Genomic DNA, 24,877 nt, shown 5'->3' with positions numbered 1-24,877 from the left:
GCAAATGTCCTCATCATCTTCTGCAATTATGCAGCTGATTGGATTTTCTGAAGCTAATGGGAGTTGCACTAACTTTGAGGACTTAAACCAGGCAATGGTAATATAGGTCAGGCAGAGTGCCCAAGCCTTGTGACAGCTTTGCAACACCAGGAGGCAATACCAGAGCAATCTCTAGCTAACCCCAAAGTCCACTGCTCAGCAACACAAGACAGAAAATAAGAGAGGCAGAATCACCCACCAGGGCAAGAGGGTTGTAGGAGGACAAAATAATCCCTTTACTAACAAACACACCAAAAGGACAATAAAAGGGGACAGCGAGACATCGCACAGACCCTATACTGTTACCTTGAATCCTTGCAAGAGAGCCTCCTTGCTGTATCAGCTGCTCCCAAAACCTCCAACGACTGGGAGGAGACTCCTAAAGGATTCCAGATTTTTGAGCAACATCTCCAATGGCAGCTTTCCAAAGTTTTTACTTCATGATTTCTTGTGGCTCCTTCTCATTTGGGGAAATGCGAATGCCTCCCCCTCAGCGTGTGAGAGGGAGGGGATGTCTCTTTTCAAATTCTCCTGCTACCCGCTTTGCTGTGGCTGCTGCCGCCGCCACCGCCGTTAGACCACTTGCCTGCTGCCTTCACGCTGATCGGAGAGAACCCCGGTCACCCGGTCACCCACGGCATGTTGGAAGTGGGGCGGGGCGCACGTAGGGTGGGAGAGGTAAGAAAAGTGCAAAATCCAACTGGGGGAGTCCCCTGTCCCTTTACGAAAAAGAAACCCAAGATCTTGCCGCCTTTCCAACTCTAAAGAGACTCACCCCTCTGCCACCTCTCTCTTTCTCACCCGAAATCACTGCCTTGCACATGGACACAGGCGGTTCTCCCGGCTTCGCCGCTCACCCGGCTGCTTGCAGACCTGCCCCTGCTTTCGGACGGCACGGCAGGTGCACGTCCCTGGGTAAGTACTAAGGGGATCCTCTGAGCTCAGGGGAGGCGCTGCCCAGAAGCCGCGAGCAGCTTCCGAGTCGGGCGGATTCCATCCCAGGGCTGCAGCCTGGCGCTTCGTTGCTCCGGCTCGACGCGCGGTACCTAAGCAGTGTCACCTGCAGACTCAGACACCAGATGAGTGTCTTAAGATAACAATGCTGCCCTGCCTGCCTCTCTCTTTCTTTCTTATGCACGTAGGTTGGAAGCCAATGGGACGCATCGCCACACTCCCCGCAGGTGCCCATTGGCTGGGCGGCTTGGCAGGGGCGGGCTCGGAGCTCCCCGGCTGTCTCCTTTGGTTAGCTGGCAGGCTGGGGTACCAGCTCCGTTAACCCTCCCAGGTTTGCAGCAGAGACGTTTTGGTGTGGATAAGCAAACCTATAATACGTTCATGACTGGGGGATTGGAGAGTGTAAGAAGGCCGAAGAACAGGAAAAAGCTTGGGAGCTAATTACAGTTTCTTCTAATTTTCCTCCAGTTACAACAGTCATTTGTCCCAGACCATTTTGTCTGCTTGCTTAACTAGAGCTCCCAGAGTTAAGGACCCATGCTAGCTATTTTCCTTCTATTTTGGGGTTTCATTCTGTTATTTTGTGCATTTTAGCCTCTTGGTCCTGAATTACTTTTACTTAATTAAAAATGAGCCCCCAAGTGAGAAATACTTACCTCACAGCAGGCACAGGCGAACACACACATACACACACACAAACACACTAGAGGTGCAGGAGAGAGAAGCAAATGATAACAGAAACTTAGAAAGAAGGCTAGAGAGAAAAGCACATTTGAAAAGCTATGGCAAGGAACAGTCTGTTCCCCAGTCCTGGCTGTGAAGACAAAGGCAAAGAGGAGAACTTCAGATTTCTGGGGAGAGATTTTAACAAAAAAAAGTCCTGTTTCCCTCCAAGAAAGGAATTGTTTTGCCCATGGTGTTTTCCTTCTGTGTGTCTCCTTCTTTTATTTCCGTGAGTGTCTGGAAGAGGGACTGTGGATCTCCGTTTGATTTTAACAGAAGACGAGAGAAATCAGAACAGGACTAGCCTTGTTTCTGTGAAGCAGGTGCTGTTGCTGGGCCTGTAAACTGATAGAGAGAGAGAGAAAAAAAGACAGAGATAGAGAAGCAAGAAACTATTACTTTGATTTGAAGAGTGTAAATTATATACTTTTGATGTCTTAATGAGTGTGCAAAATTGAAATATGTCCAGCTAGCTGGCAGGCTGTACAAATTATTTTTGGCAAGAGCATGGGAGAGTAATAACGGAATCCAGTTCAACAGAGGAGCTGGGTGGTGGTCAGAGCAGGCAGAGCAACTGTGTGGGGGGTTCACACTAAATCACGTTGTGGGGGAATGTAGAAAGGGGAATACACAGAAGGAAAGGAGAGAGTACTCAATTTAGTTTCCATGAACAGAGAATGACATTGAGATTATTTTGTGAAGGATTTAAAAATAAAGGAATGCAGAGATTAATGAATGCCAAAGTAGTATCAATCAAGATTAGGTAAAAAGCTTTAGGGAGTCAGATATGTTCTGAATGAATGGGGGAGGGGGGGATTAGTAACATTATCTCACAGATAATGTTCAACCATACCTATCCCTCACTTTCCTTCATTTTTCCTATGTATCTTACACAGTCATCTCCTTCTTTCACTTCCCTATACATATCCAAGTATCTGTTGCTTAAGCTACAAAGTATGTCAGAGTGGTGACCCACAGGGTTGCCAGCTTTCTGTATCACATGAAATATCCATGTGAACCAGTGAAAGCCTAAATCTATTGCTGCCCAATAGTTGAGTTATTTATCCATGTGCTTCCTAGAATCACCTTTGAGACAGAGGTCCACTCAATCTTTCCCAGGTGATGGGCACTGGATGTTAAGGCCTTGATAAGCAGTGGGTAAATGGAGGGAGTGGTTGAACAAATGATTACAAACCTCGATGGAAAGGAAGAAAATTAAATCTTCAAAGATCTCTAAAGGGAGAGGGAAAGTGGATAGAAGTTGGAGGTGAGAAAACAACTTGAAAAAAAAAAACTTTTCTGTATTATCTTCTTCTTTAGAGTCCTAAGCCACTTAAGAATGTTTTCATAAGGTTATGGTGATACCTACTCTGCTTCTAATTGAGAGGGAACTTAGATCCCATGGGGCAGATGGATGGAAATATTTTCCTTGCAGTTGCAGGCACTCTCTGTTCCTTTGGATGGTCATTGTCCATCATCATCTCCTTGTTAGTTGTCCTGGGTGAGTCCAATGAACTGGAGAGTAGATGATGCAACTCCAGTATACATAAAAAATTCCCTAAGCGTATAACTTGATGAGATTTTTGCCTTATATATGCATTCTTATAACCATTACCTAAACCCTTTCCTGCATCCTAGGAAGCTCACTCCTGCCTCTTCTCAGTCAAAATCTCATCTAATGGACTGGGAGAGAGTATAAACTACAACGTAAACTATAATCCATGCTGTGCAGCAATGCTCCAAAATGTACTCATCAAATGCAATGAATGTACTACACTAATGAAAGAAGTTGTTGATGTGGGAAGAGTGGGGGGTGTGGGAAGTGGGGTATATGGGAATCTCTTATATTTTATTTTTTAATGTAACATTTTGTGTGATCTATATATTTTTTTAAAAAAGATAATGAAAAATGATAAAAAACAAAACTCTTATGTATTCCAACTGTTCTGACTTCTGTCACCAAAGGTTAATGCTACCTGTACTTGAATTTCATAAATATAAAATCTTAGAGCACATACTCTTTAACATCTGGTTTCTTTCACTCATTATTATCTCTATGAGATTCACCCATGTAGTTACTTGTTTATTTTTTATTGCTGTGCTGTATTCTATTGTGTAACTTTAACATATTTATCCATTCTCCTATTGATGGATGTTAGGTTTTTCCATTTTTGTCTATTATAAGGAAACCTGTCATGAATATTTTTATATATGTCTTTGGAGGATATATGTAGTCATTTCTCCTAAGTATATACCAAGGAGTACAAATCACTAATTTTTTTTGGCTACTTCACAGAGGGTAAGTCCTGTGAAGAAAATTCTGAAACTTACTTTCTCTATAAAATAGTTGAATAAGGTGATAATGGCTACTATTTATTGAGAACCTGCAAAGTACCTAAAATGTGTCAGATCCTTTATATAATCTCCATTCTTCCTCATAACCACCTTAAAAAGTATGTATTTTGCAGATAAGATATTATATGCAAGACACTGTATTAGGAATTGACCCTTGGTCATCTGAGTATGTGTATGTGTGTATGGATATGTGTTTGTGTGTGTTTGTGTATAACTATGCTTAGTGAATGGAGCTATGAGAGAAAGAAATGATGGAAAGTTTCATTGTATAGGTGAGGCTGCACACTGTTCTGTAGAGATGGGACAGTCTGGAGAACACAAAGGAGTGCATTTCAAATGAATGGAATGACATTAGAGGAGTGAAAATGAGAAATGGATTTAGTTTGGTTGAGATATTTGGGGCTTGAGGAGGGAAGTAGAAGAGTGAATGATCTATCTAGGAGAACAGATAATTTGGGATTTGGAAAATCTTTAAAAATTCCTAACTAGGATGTTTGAACTTTATCCTATAGGAAAAGGAAAACTTTAGAATGGCAGGATGAAAGCAGAATTTCAGAAAGATCAATCTGGTAGCTTTGTACAGATATATTGATAGCAGGAAAACCACTTGAGAAGCTATTTTAAGAGTCAAGGAAAGAGGCCAATGGCATTTAAATATAGGAAGTTGAGGCCTCAGGAGAAAAATAAGGATTGGAGGTAGCAAAACTTGCTACTTTATAATATCTTAATTTGTATAAACACTTTTACATTTATTATCTTAATTGCCTATTCACACCCACAATGGCCCTGTGGGGTGGGCAGAGATCCTTGACCCCATTTTACTGATGGAGAGACTGAAGATAAGAGTGAGTAGAGAGCATACCTACACTCACCCCAAAATAAACAAAGTATGAAGTTGAGACTTGCATCCAAGTCTGTTGTTTCACTACATCATGCTGAGTCTACACAAAGTTGAGGATTGAGATGCATGCAAATCTCTCCCCATCCCAGTCAATTATAAAACATCAAACCATAAAACTGGTCTGGTGTCTTTGAACTTGAACCTCTAGACGCATCTCTGGGATATTTAATTCCCCAAGAGTAGTTTATGCAATATTATAGCCATGATGACAGGAATCAAATGCCCTATCAAAATGTCTTTTTTTTTTTAAGGTACCTGAGGCAGGTGACTAAACTCAGGACCTCATATGTGGGAAACCAGCGCTCAACCAGAGAGCCAAGTAGAATTTCCTGAGTTGGTTTTATCATTTGTTTTGCTTGTTTTTTGTTGTTTTTATTTTTTCAGGAGGCACCTGAACTGTACCCAGGACCATCCATAGTGGGGGTGGGGCGCCCAACTGCTTGAGACACATCTGTTCCCTAATATATATTTTTATTTTCAGTTTCTCTTGCTCACACATCCATAGTAAGAAAGGTTTTACAAAGGCTTAAGATAGCAACTTCTGGGAAACGGACTTTGGCCCAGTGGTTAGGGCATCCGTCTACCACATGGGAGGTCCGAGGTTCAAGCCCTGGGCCCCCTTGACCCGTGTGGAGCTGGCCCATGCGCAGTGCTGATGCGCGCAAGGAGTGCCTTGCCACACAAGGGTGTCCCCCGCGTAGGGGAGCCCCACGCGCAAGGAGTGCACCCATAAGGAGAGCTGCCCAGCGTGAAGGAGGGAGCAGCCTGCCCAGGAATGGCGCTGCCCACACTTCCCGTGCCGACAACAGAAGCGGACAGAGAAACAAGACGCAGCAAAAAAGACACAGAAAACAGACAACCGGGGGAGGGGAGGGGAATTAAATAAATAAATAAATAAATCTTAAAAAAAAAAAAAAAGATAGCAACTTCTGTTTCCAATTCAATATATGTTTTTCAATAGCCATTTAACCCAGGGTACCTTTCCTTCTAAGTGGGATCAAGGAAACATGTAAAAATGACTAGTTGTATAGGTAGGTAAAGAAGACTAGATATTCACCTATCAGAAAATCAACCCAAAATGATTCACTTGAGTTTTCTAACATGACTCAAGACACTTCAGAAAGATGAGAAATAAATATTTCAAAATGCCAGGACTCAAAAGCAGGAGACGCATTTTTATTCTAGAATCTGCCCTATGCCTACTCTAATGTCCAGCATATGGTAGTTACTCAAATATTTGCTGAATAAATTACTGTGATCCATAAGTCTAAGGATTACCCATGGGTGCAACTGGATGTACCATAATTTTGTAGTGGAATTGGCACAGGACAAAGAAACCTGTTTGTGGTCTTAGTTTCACCTCTTCTTAGCAGATTGACCTTGGGTAAATTACCCACTATTTCATTGGCTTCAATTTCACCTGTTAAATGAGATTGAATCAAAGATAATTTGGTAGGTTCCTGCCATTTCTAACATTCTAGGACTAAGTGGTTCTTCCTGGCATCCACTGTAATAATTCAATGGTGCGTGACCTTGCCTAAGTTTAATAATTTTTTTTAATGCTAAGGAGACTAGAAAAAAGGTATCATGGGATCTTCACCTCCCTGAGTACTTCCTAGGGAGCAATGAAGATGAGGATGAGTTTTAGAAAGGTTATTTACAGATGTATCTTTTTGCAGTAGTTTGCAATGCTGCTTGGCGATATAACTTTGGATTAATTCTCAAATATGTCAGATTTAAAATTCAACTTGGAATAATGCATTTTTGTTCGTTTTTGTGATAAACAGTCCATGTACCCTTAAGCAAGACCTTAAATACGGCCCATTTTCTCTATTCCTATCCATCAAATAGAGTAACCTTGTGTAATATATGGAAGGTGCCTTTTTAAAAAAAAAACACCTACATTCACATACGCCAAGAAATTGACAACATATAGAAAATGAAATTGTTTCTAAAACACTGGTCCTCTTTGAAGGGTAGTGTTTTGAATTTCTACAGGGCAGGAATTATGTATTTGTAACATATTTAGATCATCTAGTACTTAAATCAGCATTGAGGGGCACATTTTTGAAATGAGTTATTGAAATGAGTTATGTGTGAGAAAGTTCAGTTAAATATTAGATTCCAGTACATGCAAACATTGCTTTTCTTCCACTGTTTATTGCATGCCTTCATTGCTTTCTTTTCTTAAGGCAACTCACTACCCAGCACTAATGGAAGCTGTTCTCATTTGGAATTTTTGTTGTTGTTATTACTCAGAATATTTAATCTGGAAGCCAAATATCTACCCTCTTCTCTCTTGATCAGGTTGGGATTGACTTGGCTCACACCCAACCTTATTCTATTACTTACCCTTTTGTTAAGGATGCTTAGGAACTCTAGTTTTACTCCCATTTTCCCCAGCTCTGTTGTATTTACTGAATTCTCTAAAATTAAATGCTCAACACTTCTTCAAGCTAACCCTTACTTTTTCCATCATTTATGCCTTTCCACAATTATCTTTTTATTAGTTATTGTAGATAACATGTGTGACTGAAATGAAGAGGCAGAGAGAAATCACGAGCAAAAGTTTTGATCTCCTGTTTAACTGTATGCAGTGGATTGGCTTTGTTCTTTGTTTTGCATTTCTATTTATCCATCTATACGTATCTTTGTATCAAGTATTTCCTTTAAATCTTCCAAAAAGTTTGTGCATTCGCAAAATGCATGTTCGTTTATCTCAGCACCACCATCCCCAAATAGACAAATCCAGCTAGTGGGCAAAACCCGGCATGAATGGGGCCAGTTACATACACAGTTCAGTTTGGGTATCCACAAAATAACTGGCAGGATTTGCATCAAGAGAGATCCCCACCACCACCCGCTCTGAGGACGCCCCTTTAAAGTGTGTGCATGTATGTGCGCCCTTCTCAAGCCATCTGCATGATTATGGGAAAGAGAAGATTTTGCATGGTAAAGACCGATTTTTAAATATGTTGTTCGGGTAATTACTAGCCAAGAGCACGCTCATGCTGGGGGTTGCAAAGGAGGAAAACGGCAGCAGCCCCGTCAGCCAGCTGAGGGCTGACCTGATTCCCTAGAATCCTTTCCTCCCCACGTCCTTCCTTCCCATTTTCTCCTCTTCCCTCTTCCTTTTGCCTTCCCCGGATTACAGGTGCGGAAAACAAAGAACTGGGGCTCTCTCGGCACCAGAGCTTAAGCCCAGCACACAGCAAGCGACATCTCTGCCGGGGGACCAGGACTCTCCGGGCTTCGCATCCCCTCCCCAACCTCCCCCGCCTCCCGCGCTCGCTCGCTCCCTCCCCGCTCGCTTCCTCCCCCACCATCGCAGCGCTGGGAGGAAGGCGGCCGGGGCTCAAGATGGCTTTAGCCCGGCTCTGCGCCCTGCTCGCCTGCTGCTGGGGGCCGGCGGCGGTGCTGGCCACGGCCGCCGGCGACGAGGATCCGTCCAAGGAGCTGGAGTGCAAGCTCAAAAGCATCACGGTGTCGGCGCTGCCCTTTCTGCGCGAGAACGACCTGAGCATCATGCACAGCCCCTCGGCCTCCGAGCCCAAGCTCCTCTTCTCGGTGCGCAACGACTTCCCGGGAGAAATGGTCGTGGTGGATGACCTGGAGAACACGGAGCTGCCCTACTTCGTGCTGGGTGAGTCCCGGGTGAGGTCGAGGCGTCCGGAGGCGCTGGACCCGTGCCCCCACCCCCATTCCGGCTCGCTCTACACACCTACACGCCCGCGACCTCCCTTCCCCCACTCCTACCTCCCTGGACCCGCCCCGCTCCCAGACCGTTCTCCACACCCACTTGCAGTGCTGGGCCTCATTGCACCCGACTTCCCAAATCCGACCTGTGTGCTGGGCCCCCGGCCTCCCCTCACCCGCCTGCCCCAAAGGAACAGGTTGCACTCAATCCCTCAGAAACCATTTCCAGTCTTGACCTCCCAGCTTTGATCCAGGAGTGCATCTTCAGAGCACTTGTCAGCTACCAGCTCAGCTCCCATAAGCCTTTCTCCCCACTCCCTGGCCACATGCTCAGCTCTGCTTCACACCCCCTGGACACCCAGACCCACGCACAGCAGTTCCTGAGAGTGTTAGAAACAGGCATCCCTTCATCGCCTCTCCGGGCAGTGCAGGCCAGGGTGCTTTAGCTGTCTCTAGTCTTCCCTCACGTGGAACCTTTTATTGGTCACCAGGTTACTGACACCCTATCTGATCTCTATTCAGTGCAGTCAAGTTTCTTTACCCCTGGTGTCCCTACTGGGAAGTCCTACTTCCATGCCTAAATATAACCAGCTCATTCCACCACCTCCATTATCTCTGTGTTGTTTCACAATTCTTTGGATAAAGGAATCATCCAACTGTTAATATTTGTATCTTCTTTGTTCCCAGCACTATCTAGGATAGGTGTGGGCATACCCCCCTGCATACAGACTGACCTCCCTGGGCAAGAGACTCTTTTTGTTTTGTTTTGTTTTAATACATCTCTATCTGGGTACCCCAGTTCAATTTTCTTAGGCCTCAAAACTCCTCAGGGATTGGAATCCTTACATCATCTGGAATCCACCCCTCTTTTCAGCACTAGCTGCAAAGATAGCGTGGTCCTGCTCCGGCATCTTGCAAAGCACTACAGGTTCATGTGATTTAGTTACCAGAATTTCCTTCACTTCCACATGTGCACACATCTCGCTCACTCTGCTGTGCAAACACACCCTGCAGTCCATTTCTTTAGTGATGCAGTGTGTGATACTTATTTTGCCCAGGAGAGAATTCAAAGGTAACCACAAATACGTCTCTAGGTCCAGGGGAAATATTCAGGAGGTGGCTCCATCAACTTAGTGCCCTACCAACTGGAGCGCAGTTTGCAGGAATGTGGCTTCCTGATGGCCATTCTTAGGAAGTGGGATGCTCTTTAGCATCTCTCTCGCTATTTTGTCACAAGAGGTATCTTCACACTGAAACCGTTAGGAAGTGGGTGAGTACACTCCCATGCCGCAACCTTGATGGAAAGGCAATTTCAAAAATTGCCTGTTCCTCCAAAAAGTTGGTTTCCAGTCTTTGGAGTACAACTCAGTAGAACCCATTAAGCCCAACCTATACTCTTTGAAAAGATTATCATTGCATTAAAAATACTAATAACAATTAAAAATACTGGTGGCTGGCTGGGAATGGAACATTATGGAACTATTGCTGATTAAAATGTAGAATTGCTGAATTATTCAGTGGTTATCAAATTCTTGTTGAAGCCATGCTGATGTGCAGATACAACCTGTTCATCACAGTATATAGAAACGTGTTTAGGGTATTAATTGTTTCAAAAGAGTCAATTTGGGGCTCTAGATGCAGTTTTTACTGTAGGTGAAAAGGGACATGTGTGGTACATGAAAAAAGGGAGGTTGGATGAGCAGATATTTAAATTTCCACTTCTTTTATTTGCAGAATCCTAAAGCTAGGGCTGAAAACCTTGTGCTGACTAGGAACCAATGTGTAAAGCAAAATTCCAGATGTTTAAGAATGGGTTTTCTTCACCTCTGTGCAAAGCTGCCCACTGCAGTGCCCTGTTAGGGTTGCTATGGTGACCTGCTGCAACTTGGCATCTACACACAGGCACAGACATACTCTCTTACTTTAAAGCAAGATGCACTTGTTAATAAATGCATTGATTGTTTCTCCAGCCCCATCCCCAAGTCAACAGGGTATTTTCAGAACTAGATATATGCTGGTACCTATCTTTCCTGGCCCAGTATGCTGAGAGAGGGCAGGAGTGAATCTCAACTTGGGTGGTAGCTAGAGAGGATTCCAAGTTCAAGGGTAGTTGCTTTTGAAGTTAACTTTTGTGGTCCAAGACCAAGAGTAAGGGCTGTGCATGACTGTGATTTTGCTTTAGAGCTTTCCCTATGCCTATCTCTGTACCTAGTTTGTTTAACCTACCCCCGGAGGAATTAGAATCAGCCAGTCCTGGGAATTAATTGAACATTCACTTGCTCAGCAGTCTTAGGCACTGTTAGGATACTGAAGTTGAAAGGGTAAAAGGCTCCTGCCTTCAGATACCCTCTAATCCAGGGCTTCTTAACCTTTTTTGTTCCACAGACCCCTTTGCCAGTCAGGTGGAAACCATGGACCCCTTACTAAGTCCACACTATACTGTGTTTTATTTAATAAATATATCACACCCACACCAACATGTCCCCATGAGAATAATGTTTTTATGAATTTCAGTTCAGGCTCACAGACCCCTTGTTAAGAACCCCTGCTCTAGTGAGTAGAAACACAGGCTGAGATCCTGTACGAGCTATGAATGACCGTGTGGTATGAATGTTTAGGGGTGTAGGAGTGGTGAAAAAGGAATGAGCTTTCAGAATAAGAGCTTACTTACTCCATGGAAGGCGCGGCCTCAACTGGAGGCCTACACCAAGATCAGATCATGTCACTCCCTTGGGCAGAGGAAAAAAACCAAAAAGCTTTGTCTCCCTTTTGCTTCCGGGATCAAGTCCTGTCCCTTCAATGAGGCAAACAAGGAACTTCTGCTGACCATCACCAGCTTCTCCAGGCTCTGATCTCGCATAGCACTCACACTGCGCTCGCTGTTTCCCAGCCTGCCATGGCCTTTTAGGGCTCTCAGGACTTCATGTGTGCCATTCCCTTCACCTAGATTGCTCTTCTCCCTCCTCCACCTGGCAACCATCCTTTCTTCCTCCTAACCCTGTACATGTCACCTTTCTGGGGAGCCTTCCCTGCCCTCCCAAGGCAGTCTCAGCCCATCCCACCTCTGTCCTCCCTGAGTGGATTCAACACACACCTGCTCACACCCCAAAATACAAATGAATGAAATTAAAAGTAGATCAGATTTGGCTTGCCCTAGAAAGGGTGAAGGCAATTGAAGTAAGGAAAAAAGATGAGCTAAAGCACGGTGTTGCAAGTGACTATGAGAATGGCACGTGTGTAGGACAGGATGGAGATTAGCCTGGCTGGATAGAATCTCAGGGCAGGTGTGAGTGTCGTGGGGGCCCTGCCTAGCTCTGCAGAGTGAGGCAAGGTTCTCTGCTCAGAGTCAGGTGGGGTGGGGAGGGCTGATCAGATGTAGAAAGATGTGAACCGTGGCTCCCAGAGACTGTCAGCTTTGCCAAGTTTGCTTGTAGGATAATCCCAGAGGCTCCTGTTCTTTGAGACAGGATTTGCAAACTGGTGGCCCAAGAGCCATGTCTGGCTTTCATTGTATTTTGTGGACACATAGCTTTAACATATTTTGAAATTGTGTGTTTTTAGTCAGGGCATGCCATCTCTAGACTGTCAAACTTCCCACTCATACTGATTGTACTGTGGCTGACCTTCATCATGGTACTTACCTGTCAACTCTAAATCAGATCATTTAACCCTGCTCTCAGAAGAGTTTTGAAACTCTAAATTTCATACAAAATGGTAATATCTAATTAAAAAATACATGTAGGTACCTAAGCCTTATAACCCTCTTAGGAGTATATAAAAGTTTGCCAAATAATCAACTAAAGTTTCATACCTCGAGTCTTATTTGATTTTGATATGAGAGGTTAACCTGAAGTGTGACTTCCAGCTTTGCTATGCTGTGAACAGAACATCTTCATCAGTCTCATTACTGTTTGAAGGAGATTCCCCTGTTTCAGACCCAGCTATGGAACTTTTGTTTGTGTCAAACGTGGTGATGGAAGCTGTTGCTTTTGTGCCCTGGAGTTTTTCTTTGGCTGTCATGGCTTTTCATGGAAGAAAGTATTCCTGAAGATAAATCAATCAGCCTGCAGAGATATAGTGAGTTCCCACATGCAAGGTGATGTTCAAAGTGGTGGCTAAAAGAACAGGCTTTGAAGGCAGATTTGGTGTCAATTTCTGGTTGTCCACCTATTCCTACAGGGAAGAAAATGAGAATCGGAGAAGTTAAATAATTTACTCAGAGTCGCATAGCTAGTGATTGATGAATCTATCACTTGAACTCAGGTCTGTATGATATTTAAGCCTTTCTCTTAGCTATTTCGTATGTGTTAACATTTTTCAAAGTCTATTCTTTTCATGGTTGGATAAAAGGAGCCCTGGCAATGGTTAGAATAGGGAAAGTACATTTACACAGCTTATCTACAGGATTCCTTTAGCTTTCCATGTAAATACCTCTAAATATCATTGTCCATTGCATGGTTTCTTACGTAAGCCTTAATGCAGAAGAGAGTGAATTTCATCAAGAATTATTCACCAAGATGAAATAAGCATCATTTAGGAACTCTTGATAGTTTCCAGGTTTGGGTAGCCATGCTTCCAAGTTCCTGCTGTATGTTATGGCTCCCACAGTAACGATGAACAAGGCAGGGTACATGGACATGAGGAAAAATATCCAATGCTCTTCTGAAAAGGACTCTATGGAAAGGCAAACTGGGAAAAAACATAGAGAAGGTGCCACTGTTAAATGGAGCCTTTCAGAAGGTGCTGTTGCTTTAGATCTTGTGTCAGAGGCCAGTGACCTATGCATTGGGTGGTCTTTGTACTTAGAATTCACTGTCAGAGCCCCTAGCTGGGGCTGCTTGAGTAGCAAGTACTGAGCTTTCCAGTTGACCTCAAAATGTAATTTTGGGCATAGTTTTCTACTTAAGGCAAGCTTTGGCTTATCTGGAAGCAATTCAGATACTGACATACCCCTAACTTCTTTTTATGGATCACTCCCTTTGCCCATTTGAGAAGAAACCGTAAAATTTGTTTCTTTTCCTTCCATTTGCTTTCCACCAGAGTGAGCTGCCTGGGTTAAGAGTAAACAAATTTGCATTGAGTAGCAGCTCCATCCAAGGCTTGGTAAGATGAATAGTAGCAATCTTAAGGTCTTCAGCAATTTTATATAACTCATACTAGCAGAATATACTAATTTATAGTATTGAGAGCGTTCTTATTTACTGCTTCTCCACAGAAAAGCAGAGTTTTACACCAAAGGAATTTTGAATGCAAGAGTGATGAATTTCACAACACTTCAAGTGCACTTCTAGATATACTGATATGGCTTGAATTCAAGCCACTGGCATTTTTGAAGGAAACATAAAATACAAGCTTAATTTCTTTATTTATCTTTGGTGGTAAAATTGAAGTCTTGTGTTATGGAAGTTATAACTATATTTTTGCTTTTGCTTTAGAAATATAATTAAATCTAAAAGGCTAGTAGCTTTTCAGATTGAGAGCCAGTTTATGAGAACAGAACATGGCACCCTTTATGCAGCGACGTGCCTGTTCTTTATTTCTTCACTTTACGCATAATCTCCCATGGCGAGGTAAAACCTTTGGTAAATTCTAACATGCTACATTTTATTAAAGTATGAAATAATTAATATTTCATATTTTAGTAGCATACAACTTAAAATTTTGAGAAATAACCAAAGCACCTTTATGGAGCTCTAGGTTTTCAAGGAACCAGATTCAGAAAAATTAAATTGTTGATGGTAGTCTAAATTGACATGACCACTTTTGTAAAACAATTTGGTATTATATAGTAAAGTTGGAAATGTACATGCCTTTGACCAAGTAATTCTACTTTCAGCTATTTATTACACAGGAATCTCTACGTGTATACACAACAATATGTATAGTAGCATTGCTGGTAATAGCAAAACCTTGGAAACAACCCAGTGCCCATTAAGAGGAAGTTAGAAGTATACAGTGTGATACATTCATCCAATGGAATATTATCTAGCCATGAAAATAAATGAGTTATAGCTACATATACCAACTTGGGTAAATCTCACAAATATAATGCTAAGTGAAAATAAGCACCCAGAAGAAAAATATATATAGTACAATTCCATTTTTATAAAATTTAAAATGACTCTATATTACTTAATGATACATATAGATGTGGCAAGAATTTTATGAAAAGCAAGGAGAATCAAAAAAAAAAAAGATAAAATAAAGGCTGGAAAGTTTTCTCTGTTGGGAAGGGAAGAAAAGAAAAAGGAAAAGTGAAGCAAAAGGGGCTTCAAAGCTTCTGGCAGTATCCAATTTTTGTTTTACTTCCTATTTTAAAAAAATAAACAATACAACTTATTTTAGAGCAGTTTTAGATTTACAGAAAACTTGTGAAGATAGTACAGAGTTCCCACATACCCCACACCCAATTTCTCCTGTTAGTAATGTCTTATGGTGTATTTGTTACAATTAAAGAGCCAATATTGGTTAAGTTATCATTAACTACAGTTCATACTTTATTCATATTTCTGTAATTTTTACCTATTAGCCTTTTCTATTCAGGATCCCATGTAGTTGTCATGTCTCTCACAGTTACTCAGACTGTTTTTGAAGACCTTGGCACATTTGAAGTCTACTGATTGGATCTTTTGTAGAATGGCCCTCAATTGGGACTTGTCTGATGTTTTTCTCATGATTAGACTGAAGTTCTGGGTTTAGGGGAGGAGGGCTACAGAGGTACAGTGCTATTTCATCACATCTTCTCAAGTGTACATTCTGTTACCATGACTTATCACTGTTGGTTTTGACCTTGAAAACCTGCCTGGGTTAGTATTTGTCTGGTTTTTCCATAGGAAAATTACTTTCCCTTCACCCTTTCCACACTGTACTCTCAGGAAAGAAGTCACCATGTGCAGCCTACGCTTACGGGGTGTGGAGTCATGTCCTATTTCCTCAGGGCAGGAATATAAACACAAATTATTGTGAATTCTTCTGCATGGGTCTCCCCTCCCTATTTATTTATTTGTTCAATCATTTATATTAGTATGGACTTGTGGGTATTATTTTATTCTTTGGGTTATTTATTGATTTTGATGCTCAAATTGTTCCAGATTTGACCATTGGGAGTTCTTTCAAGGGACCCCTGTGCCCCTTTGACATATATACCCCCATCAATGTGGGGCTTTGTTTTGTTTTGATCAGTTCTTTACTTTCTATTACCATGAGATGCTCCAGGTTTATTTTATGTATTTCCTTCCCCAGCCTTAGAACCAGCTGCTTCTCCAAAAAGCTCTGATTCCTTTGATTGGAAAATGCTTTCAGAAACCAGGATCTGAGCACTGGGGTGTTGTTGCTTCTAGACCCTCTCGGATAACAGCAAGGAAGTATATGTGTGCATACTAACTTGTGTGTATACACATATCTATAAATATTTCTATATCTAACCATCTGTATCTATATTAAGCTAAATAGAGTGCGTAACTGATGTCTCCAGCTCTAATCCATTACCATATGGATCATCCTAGCCACCTCCCCTTGCTTATGTGTAAACTCCCACTCCAACAGTGAGAAACCTGGCTCCTAGCACCTGCCATCCATTTCTTTAATCCTTCAGTTCCACTATACATGTATAGCAGTATCAGAATTGTTAACCCATACCCCCATGGGGGAATGACTTTATCTTTTAGTGTTAACTGCTTATGTACAGTTTCTTTTGCCTTTACTCTTACAGACTCTGCTCATTTCCAGAGTTGCTTGAATCAGCACCTTTTCCCCACCCCCTTCAGGGAAATTGCTTTGTATGTTTATAATGCATTAGAGTGTTTTGTCAGATTTTGCATTATATCCTGGGATCCCCTGACCTCCTAAATGACTTTTTAAAAAAAATTTGAACATATTGAGGTTTGCTCTTGAAGCTGTCAAGTTCTATGGATTTTGACAAATGTAGAGTGTAACATACCCACAATTACAGCATCGCACAGAATAGTTTCATTGCCCTGAAAAACCCAGTTTCTCCTATTCTACCTTCTCCCTCCTGCTGAAACCCTGGCAAGCACGGATTTCTTATTGTAAAAAATGATTTTGCTTTTTCCAGAATGTCCTATGATTAAAAGCATTTATTATGTAGCTTTTTCAAAGTGGCCTTTCTCACTTAGCATTAAGTTTCATCTATGTCTTTTCTTTTCATGGCTTGGTAGCTCTCTTTTGTTTTATTACTGAATGTGATTCCATTGTGTGGATATACCACAGTTTGTTTATCCATATACCTATTGAACAGCATGCTAGTTGCTTCCAGTTTTTGGAAAATAAAAATAAAATTATTCTAAGCATGTGCATACAAGTTTTTGTGTGCTTCCTTTTTTCTTTTAATCTCACTGTATGGAAATTTGAGTTAATTATATTCCTCAGTTCACAGCACATTATATCATAGGTCTATGAAAGCCCACTTCCTTCTAGTGATTCATTGATTTGCCTGTTTGTTTCCCTTCAGCTCTACTCTCCATTCCCGCCCACCCTTCCTCATGGGCAAACATTCTAATTTACCTCATGTGTATCTTTTTTCTTATGTGTTTTTGAAAAATGTGATTAGTCATTTTGTGTTCATGCATGTTTAATTTAAGTAAATGCTGATGTGATATAATATCATTCTGATTCTTACCCTTTTAACTCAGCACTTTAGGATCTAACAGTGTTATTCTGTGTGAATCTACCCTAGCCCTCTCCAGCTTTCCGCAGCAATGGTAATGTTCTATATCTGCCTTGGCCAGAAAAACAGCCCCTAGCAACTTACGGCCTTGGAGCACATGAAATGTGCTCTGAGAAACTGACTTTTCATTTTTAAAAATTTATTTAATTTACATTTAAATAACCTCCTGGGTCTTCCATTCCAAACAGTGCAGATACGGAACATGGCCCAGCAGAAAAGTTCACCTGACAGAGCAGGTCTAACCCATTGACTGTGACTGCCGTGGAACGCCCCGCGATTGGCGTTCACCATGCTTTACCAATCGTATCCTCAGTGATGGGTACCTAGGTTGTCTCCAGCTCCCCATCACTATATATAACGCTGCAGTTATCATATCTGGATATGTTTCCTCAAGGAAATTGTGAAATTACCTGGTATACATAAACAGGAGCAGAATTGCTGGTTTATAAAGATGAAGTATACTTAATTTGACTAAATACTGTCAAATTGCACTCAGAATGGCTGTACTAAACAGCACTCTTACCACCAAGGCTTGTGGGTTCCTATAGCCCCGCTCTCCCCCCAACACTTGGTATTATTCAGCATTCTAAAACTTGTCAGTCCATAACATACGAAGTGATATCTCATTGTTATGCGGTTTTTCATTTTTAGGAGCAGTTTAGATACTAAGGAGATTATCAAGTTGCAAATACATTTTTCACAGATTGTTGTGCTCCTTTTGACTTTGCCTCTGAGTCGTTGTTTTTTTTCAGTTTCCCAGAAACGGTTACATTTTATATATTGGAAGTTATTAATAATTTCTTTTATAGCTTCAACTCCTTATACACCTCAGTTGGGAAGATCTTCCTCACTTTAAACTTAAAAGGGGCTTACCAATTTTACTCCTAATACTCTGATGGTTTTATTCTTTACATTTAAATATTTTACATATTTACTCTGGTATAGAGCATGAGATACAACTTTATCTAAATGTATTGTATGAAGTACCAAGTTGAGCCCTCCAGATGGCAGCTCGGGTGTCTCGGTGCTATTTATTAGACGTCCACCTTCTTCCCTTCTGATTTGAGCCGCCACCTTTATCATATATTACATTGTTTAATACATTTAGATTTAGTTCTGAACTTCTGTTCTGTCCTATTGCTGTACCTATACCGTATTGTTTTATTATTGATGCTCTGTAGTATGTTTTAATATTAGGAAGGGCTAGTCACCCTTTACTGCTATTTTTTCAGAGTTTTACTAGTCCTTTTTTTCCATATGAACTTTTACATCAGCTTGTCTATTTCTAAAAACAATAACAAGAATAAGAACCAGTGGTAGTTTTGTTGGAAAAACGTGTTAAAAAATTAATGAAAGGAGATTTAAGATCTTCATCATGTTGAGTTTTTCTATCTAAGAACTTGGTATGTTTGCTTTTGTCTAATTTTTCTTGCCTGGCCTTTAATACAGTTTTAATGTTTTGGCTTTTTTCTGATTAGTTCTTGAAAATATCTTGGTAGGATTACTCCTATGTATTTTATTTTATTGCACTTTTGAAAAAGGGTTATATTCTTTCATATATTCTAAATAGTTACAATTTGTATATATGAAAGCTACTGATGTCTGTGTGTTAATTTTCAATCCCTGCTGCCTTCTGGTTTCTCTGTCTCCAACAGTGTTTCAGCTGATTTTCTTTGATATTTTAGGTATACATATTATGTGCAATAGTGATCATTTTATAACCTGCTCCTGAATTTTCATACCTCTAATTAATTTCTCTTTTCTAGTTATACCGGCTAGTACCTCCAGTAGGACGGCAAATAAAAATGTGGTAATATGCATGCTCTTGTCTTGTTCCTAACATTAGTAGGAAGAGAACTGATGTGTTGCCATTAAGCATAGTGCTGGCTTTTGGATTAATATCGATAAAAGTTATCCTGTTAAGGAGGAATTGAATAGTTTTTTTTTCCTTATCAGGAATGGTTGCTGATTTTTTAAGTGCCTATTCAATATCTATGGAGATAATTATATGGTTTTCTTATAGTTAAAAAAGGATAAATTATATAAATAGATTTCTTAATATTGAACCATTTTGCATTCCTGGAACAACCCTCACTTGGTCATGATGATTTATTTTTTTAATATGCTGTTGGGTTCTGTTTGCCAATATTTTAGTAAGGACATGTTGCATCTAGAACAAATTAAATAGCATTGAAATTATCTACTGAGTCTATAATCAGTGCCACTGTGCAATACAATGAGGTGAATATTATGACTGAATTAAGGGTTGCTTTCTTTGAGAGTACAACAGTTAAGACCTATGCCAGACAAGTTAGTAGGGAATTCTTTCCAGAGAAAAGTGTTTTTAATGGAGATATATAGGTTGGTGGAATTTTGCCTGGAAATGAGGGAGGTTCTGGGCTGTAGGGGGAATTTCTGAGCTTAGCCTGAGGAAACAGGAAGTAAGTAGAAAGTGTAAAGACCAAGTTGGTTGAAAGAATACACAGTATAGAAATATTTAAGTGTCATCTGTGGCACCCATATCAGAGGTTGGTAATCTTTGCGTGAGGGAGCATTAGGCTAAGCACATGAACTCCAGCAGTGCTCAGTGAAATTCTTTTACCTTTTTACTTTCTAAATGGTTGTTGTAATTCTAAGTAATGAGGGAATACTGACTATGAGGCTACCTCACAATGTACCTCCAGGAGGCACTGTTCCCAATGAAATCTACTTGCATATTCATCACCTGGAGTTGTGCAAAGCAAGTCTATGCAGCTGCAGTGACCCTGACTGATGACTTCATATTGTTCTCTTCTCCCTTGGCCATCTATATTTCTCCCAAAGATGAGTTCTTGAAACTAAAATTCTTTTACTCATTTTCCCCATCATAATATGTGCCTAATTCCCCCCTTTTTTTTAGAATTTTAAAAAATTAATTATTTTATTTCTCCCTACTCCCTTGTTGTTTGTACTTGCTGTGTCTGCTTGTCGTCTTTGTTTCTTTAGGAGGAACTAGGAACTGACCTGGAACCTCCCATGTGGGAGGAAGATGCTTAACGGCTTAAGCCACCTCCATTCCCTGCTTTTGTTGTGTCTTTCACCGTGTTCTTCCTCCTGTGTCTCTTGCTGCGTCATATTGCCGTGCTTGCCCATTGTGTCAGCTCGCTGTCTTGCCCGTCTTCTCTAGGAGGTGCTGGGAATTTTTGCTCCCTGCTTTTTGTTGTATCTCTCATCATGTTTTTTCTTCTTGTGTCTTGTTGTATCATTTTGTTGTGTCAGCTTGCCATGCTTTCCCATCATGCCAGCTCACTGTCTTCTCTAGGAGGCACTGGGAACCGAGCCATGGACCTCCATGTGGTAGCGGGGAGCTCAATCATTTGAGCCACATCCACTTCCCATGTGCCTAATTCTCTTTTCCAAATGTTCTCTGTATGGTTCTTTTTAGTCTAACACCAATCATGGTCATAGCCTGAGAAGGTGCAGTGGTGCAAGATGACTACTTTATTGAAAAGTTCCTTCTCCATACTTTCTCAAAATGTTCCACAAGCACAAGAGAGAGGAGGGCATTTCCTTTTTTTTCTACTGCTGCCTTGACAACAGGTGTTCATAGCCTCAGGACCATGTGTGGGCTCCAAGTTTCGCTGAGTGTAAAACTTTATGTCTAAGGACAATTTCCTGGAAAGGGTGTCCATAGTTTAACTCAGATTTTAAAAATGAGTCCTGTTAATAAGATGAAGATGAACATTCTAGAACAAAGAGACCTTAAAAAATGACTTGAAGAAAAGTTTATTCTCCCTCAGGTGAATTTCTGAGGTTCAGTTTGGCAGGGCAGCTCCATTCCTTTCAGTTGTTCAGAGATCCATCTCATTTCTCTTCCGTGCTCTAAGTCATTATCCTCTTCTGCTTGGTAAAAGCAGTTTCGCCAGCAAATGTGTTTTAGTTTCCTGGAATGAGAAGGCCGGAAGTCTAAGGCAACAATTTCCATTTTATTTAAGCACATGAGACAAAAGTTGTATGCATCCTTTTCTCTACTGTGCCACTGGTGAGAACTTTGTTTCATTCTTGATTCATATAATTCTACTCTCCTACCAGAAAACATCTCCTTTTTGGAATTATACACCTTTGGTTTTATCAATTTTCACCCCTCCTATTTGCCTCCATTTTCAGCTTCCGTCTATTTCCCAATAGGCTTGGCACACTGCACTTCTAGTTTTCTGTTTACCCCATCTCCTGCCTTTACCCCAAAATATTAACCATGTAGACTAGTGTCAACAATCCTTTTTTTAAAGGGCCAGATAGTAAACATTTTAGCTTTGCAGGCCAGACAGTCTCTATTGGAACTACTCAGCTCTGCCCTTGTAACACAAAAGCGACCACATGCAATATATAAGTGAATGGGTGTGTCTGCGTTTCATTAAAACCTTGTTTACAATATAAGCAGTGGCCCCATAGGCCATGGTTTGCCAACCCCTGATACAAAGATTACATCCAACTTCCTACTTTATAGTTCATTGACCCTCACAGATCTGCTGACTTTCAAAACTCCATTTTATTCACCTATAACTATGTTCACATCCTCTCATTCCTAAAAGTTCTCCAACTCTGAAACTGGCCATATCACAGATTTCTCTTTCCAGCTTTCTTTTACTCTCCTCTTCACTTTCCTCTTCATTTGGTCTTTCAGAATTGACCCTTTCATTGATCCCTTCATTTTAACCACATCTGTTAGCATGCCTCTGGCATCTCTTCCTTTTCCCTGTTTTTTATTGTCATCCTCAATTTTATTGATTCTTGTCATTATCCAGCATCTCTCAGTCAAAGGTCAAGATGTAGATCAATTCCCCCAAATCCACATGCTTTGTTTCTACCCCCAGAATGAATGCTGAGGTCTATGTATAAATTCTCCTAATTGTGTGGTTTAGAGGTAATATACATATCTGATTTCTAATTTCAGTTTGATCATCAAAATTGCTTATTATTTTTTTTACTGTCCTTGGTCAACCTTTCCTTTCATATTCCTAAGTTACTATTTCAAATCCTTAGTAAGAGTTAAGTTCTCAACTTAATCCCAACATCTTCATCCTTAGCATAAGTCCTTGCCTAATAATTTACCTGGGAAATGGAGGCTATTAGGTATAAATTACTTCACATTTTTGTACATCCCCAAACCCCAAACTTGAAGACCTATTTCAGCATTTATTCTTACCTTTTCACGTCCAATTTCCAATACTTTTTGAGCAGCTGCTAAGTACTAGCCATGGTTATCCTTTCAGGATACAATGAGAAATAAGACAGAAACAATCTCATCCTCACAGAACTGAAATTCTCTCTCTTCTGGAACTTCATTTCTCTCTTTTAGGTCTGTCTTTTTTTTTTCCGCCTTCTTTTTCCTAGATCCCTCTCTTCAGCCTACAAATATACTCAGGTCTTCTCCTGTCTTAAATTTATATATATATTTATAAATATACATGTAAAATCTCCATTGCCTGTTTACTTTCTTAGTATCCTGTCAGTTTCTTGCTCTTCATAATGGCAGTTAGATTCTTGTTAGCGCTGTTACACTGAAGTCACCAGTAACTCCCTAATGTTAAATTCAAGGAATACTTCTCTCTTCATTTTAATGGCTTTCTGTTTTTCCATTATTGATCCTCCTTGAATTTGTTCCCTCCTTTTCTAAGTTAAAGCCACAATCTCTTTAACGTAGGTGTATTAGTTGGCCAAAGGGGTGCTGATGCAAAATACCAGGAATCAGTTGGTTTTTATAAAGGATATTTATTTGGGGTAGGAGCTTACAGATACCAGGTTATAAAGTATAGGTTACTTCCCTCACTGAAGTCTGTTCTCATGTATTGGAGCAAGATGGTTGCCGATGTCTGCGAGGGTTCAGGCTTCCTGGGTTCCTCCCTTCCAGGGTCTTGCTTCTCTGTCCTCTGTGTGCTTACTTCCCAGGGCTCCAGCTTAAAGCTTCAGCATCAAACTCCAACATCAAAACTCCAACATTAAAAACCCCCAACTCTGTCCTTTGCCTTGCCTTTTAAATCTGCAAGTCCCCATCCACCAAAGGGCGGGGACTCAATGCCCTACTGACACAAGAGGTTTACTTAAGTAAATCCAATATAATCTCATATGCCCAGAGGAAAAGATTAGTTTACAAACATAATCCAGTATTTCTTTTTGGAATTCATCACTAATATCAAACTGCTACATTAGGGAAGACTTTGTCAAGCTGAAAGAAGGTCCATGTAGTCAAGGCATAATGATAAAAGAGGGCTTCCCAAAATTAGTCTGTGGCCCCTTCAGAGGCCTGGTTAATCCTCAGCTTACAAACTTTATTGGTCCCCAGAACCTGCAGCAGAATGTCTGGGATCCTTGGTGTTTTGTGTTCCAGAACTGCTATAACAAATACCACACAGTGCGTTGGCCTAAACAACACATCTGGTACTATCTCCATCTGGGAAACTTCTGAGGGAGCCTTGCCTGTCTGTATCTCACAGCACTCCTTTCATTTAAGCACTTATTGTCTCACAATTTTGAAGGCTGTAAGTCCAAAATTAAGATGTCAGCAAGGCCATCAGTACTGTTCAAGTGACAACAGTCATCCGTCACATGGCGATCTCTCTCTCTTTTCTGGTCTCTTCTGATTTCTGACTTCTACTGATTGCATCCAAATTTCCTTTTTCCTCCAGTCATAGAGATCAAAGTCCACCCTGATTGGATTTGGCCACACCTTAACTAATAATAACATCTTCAAAAGGTCCTCTGTACAAATGTGTCCACACACACAGGAATGCAGATTAAGACTTGAACATGTCTTGTGGGGGGCAGGGCATGATTCAATTGCCAGCAGTTGCTAAGGCAGCAAAGATACTCCATGATTTGGTTCCTGCCTCTCTAGCACCATCAAATTAACTTCATATTAGTGTGGCACTTTTTCATTGCAAATGAAGTAAAACTCAACTTGAATTGATGTAAGTAGTAAAGAGGATTCATTGGCTCAGATAAGTGAAAATGGTAATCTAGCTTGGCTTTATCAGGGTTCCAGCTGCATGTCTGTACAATTCTCATTGTTTTGCCCTCCTCTATGTGTGGGCTTCATCCTCAGGCTGGCAGTAAGACAGCCGCAGCAATTTCAGGCATCCCAGCCATATGGGAAAATATATAGAGGAGGAGCCAGGATTGCTTCTGAGAGCTCTTTCTTAAAAGAGACTGCTTTCTCCCAGCATCCTCCTACAAGCCACTCTGCTTCTCTTTGGCCTGAATTGACAAGCCTGCACATCCCTGGGCAAATCTCTGTTTCAGTAATAATGCAGTACTGACTTTGACTAATCAGGGTCCATTCTTGGAGCTGAGGTCAAACCCTCCAGACCATTTGGGGAGAGGTAAGGTGGTAAGACAACCTCAAAGTGACTTCAAAAGCTCACCTCCACTTCATACTTCAGGAATATTGAAATATTATTTGCATTTTAATTCCTTTCATTCTTCAATACACATCTTTGGTTCTACATCCATCTGGGAAACTTCTGAGGGACTCTTGCCTGAGTGCA

The 24,877-nt window shown here is 41.0% G+C and overlaps 2 protein-coding genes across 4 annotated transcripts in view; one reads left to right on the top strand and one right to left on the bottom strand.

The window, feature by feature from the left end:
* BRINP2 (BMP/retinoic acid inducible neural specific 2) overlaps positions 1–1,729 on the bottom strand; it is a 109,795-nt gene extending 108,066 nt beyond the window's left edge. The window contains exon 1 of the mRNA XM_004478214.3: positions 346–1,729. The gene's annotated coding sequence lies outside the window, so the exon portion shown is untranslated. The remainder of the gene's footprint in view (positions 1–345) is intronic.
* A 6,139-nt stretch (positions 1,730–7,868) lies between these two features.
* The window catches only part of ASTN1 (astrotactin 1), a 330,952-nt gene continuing 313,943 nt past the window's right edge, over positions 7,869–24,877 (top strand). The window contains exons 1-2 of one of the 3 annotated variants that reach the window (XM_058310162.1): positions 7,869–7,924; positions 8,127–8,615. In XM_058310162.1, coding sequence (XP_058166145.1) covers positions 8,333–8,615 — 283 coding nt within the window. In that variant the 5' untranslated portion in view covers positions 7,869–7,924; positions 8,127–8,332. Of the gene's footprint in view, positions 7,925–7,946; positions 8,616–24,877 lie in introns of those variants that run through there. The other 2 variants (XM_058310163.2, XR_011645503.1) reach the window with 2 other exon arrangements.

Source organism: Dasypus novemcinctus, chromosome 13, assembly GCF_030445035.2.
Source record: "Dasypus novemcinctus isolate mDasNov1 chromosome 13, mDasNov1.1.hap2, whole genome shotgun sequence".
Taxonomy (NCBI): Eukaryota; Metazoa; Chordata; class Mammalia; order Cingulata; family Dasypodidae; genus Dasypus; species Dasypus novemcinctus.
This window is presented reverse-complemented; position numbering and strand designations above follow the sequence as displayed.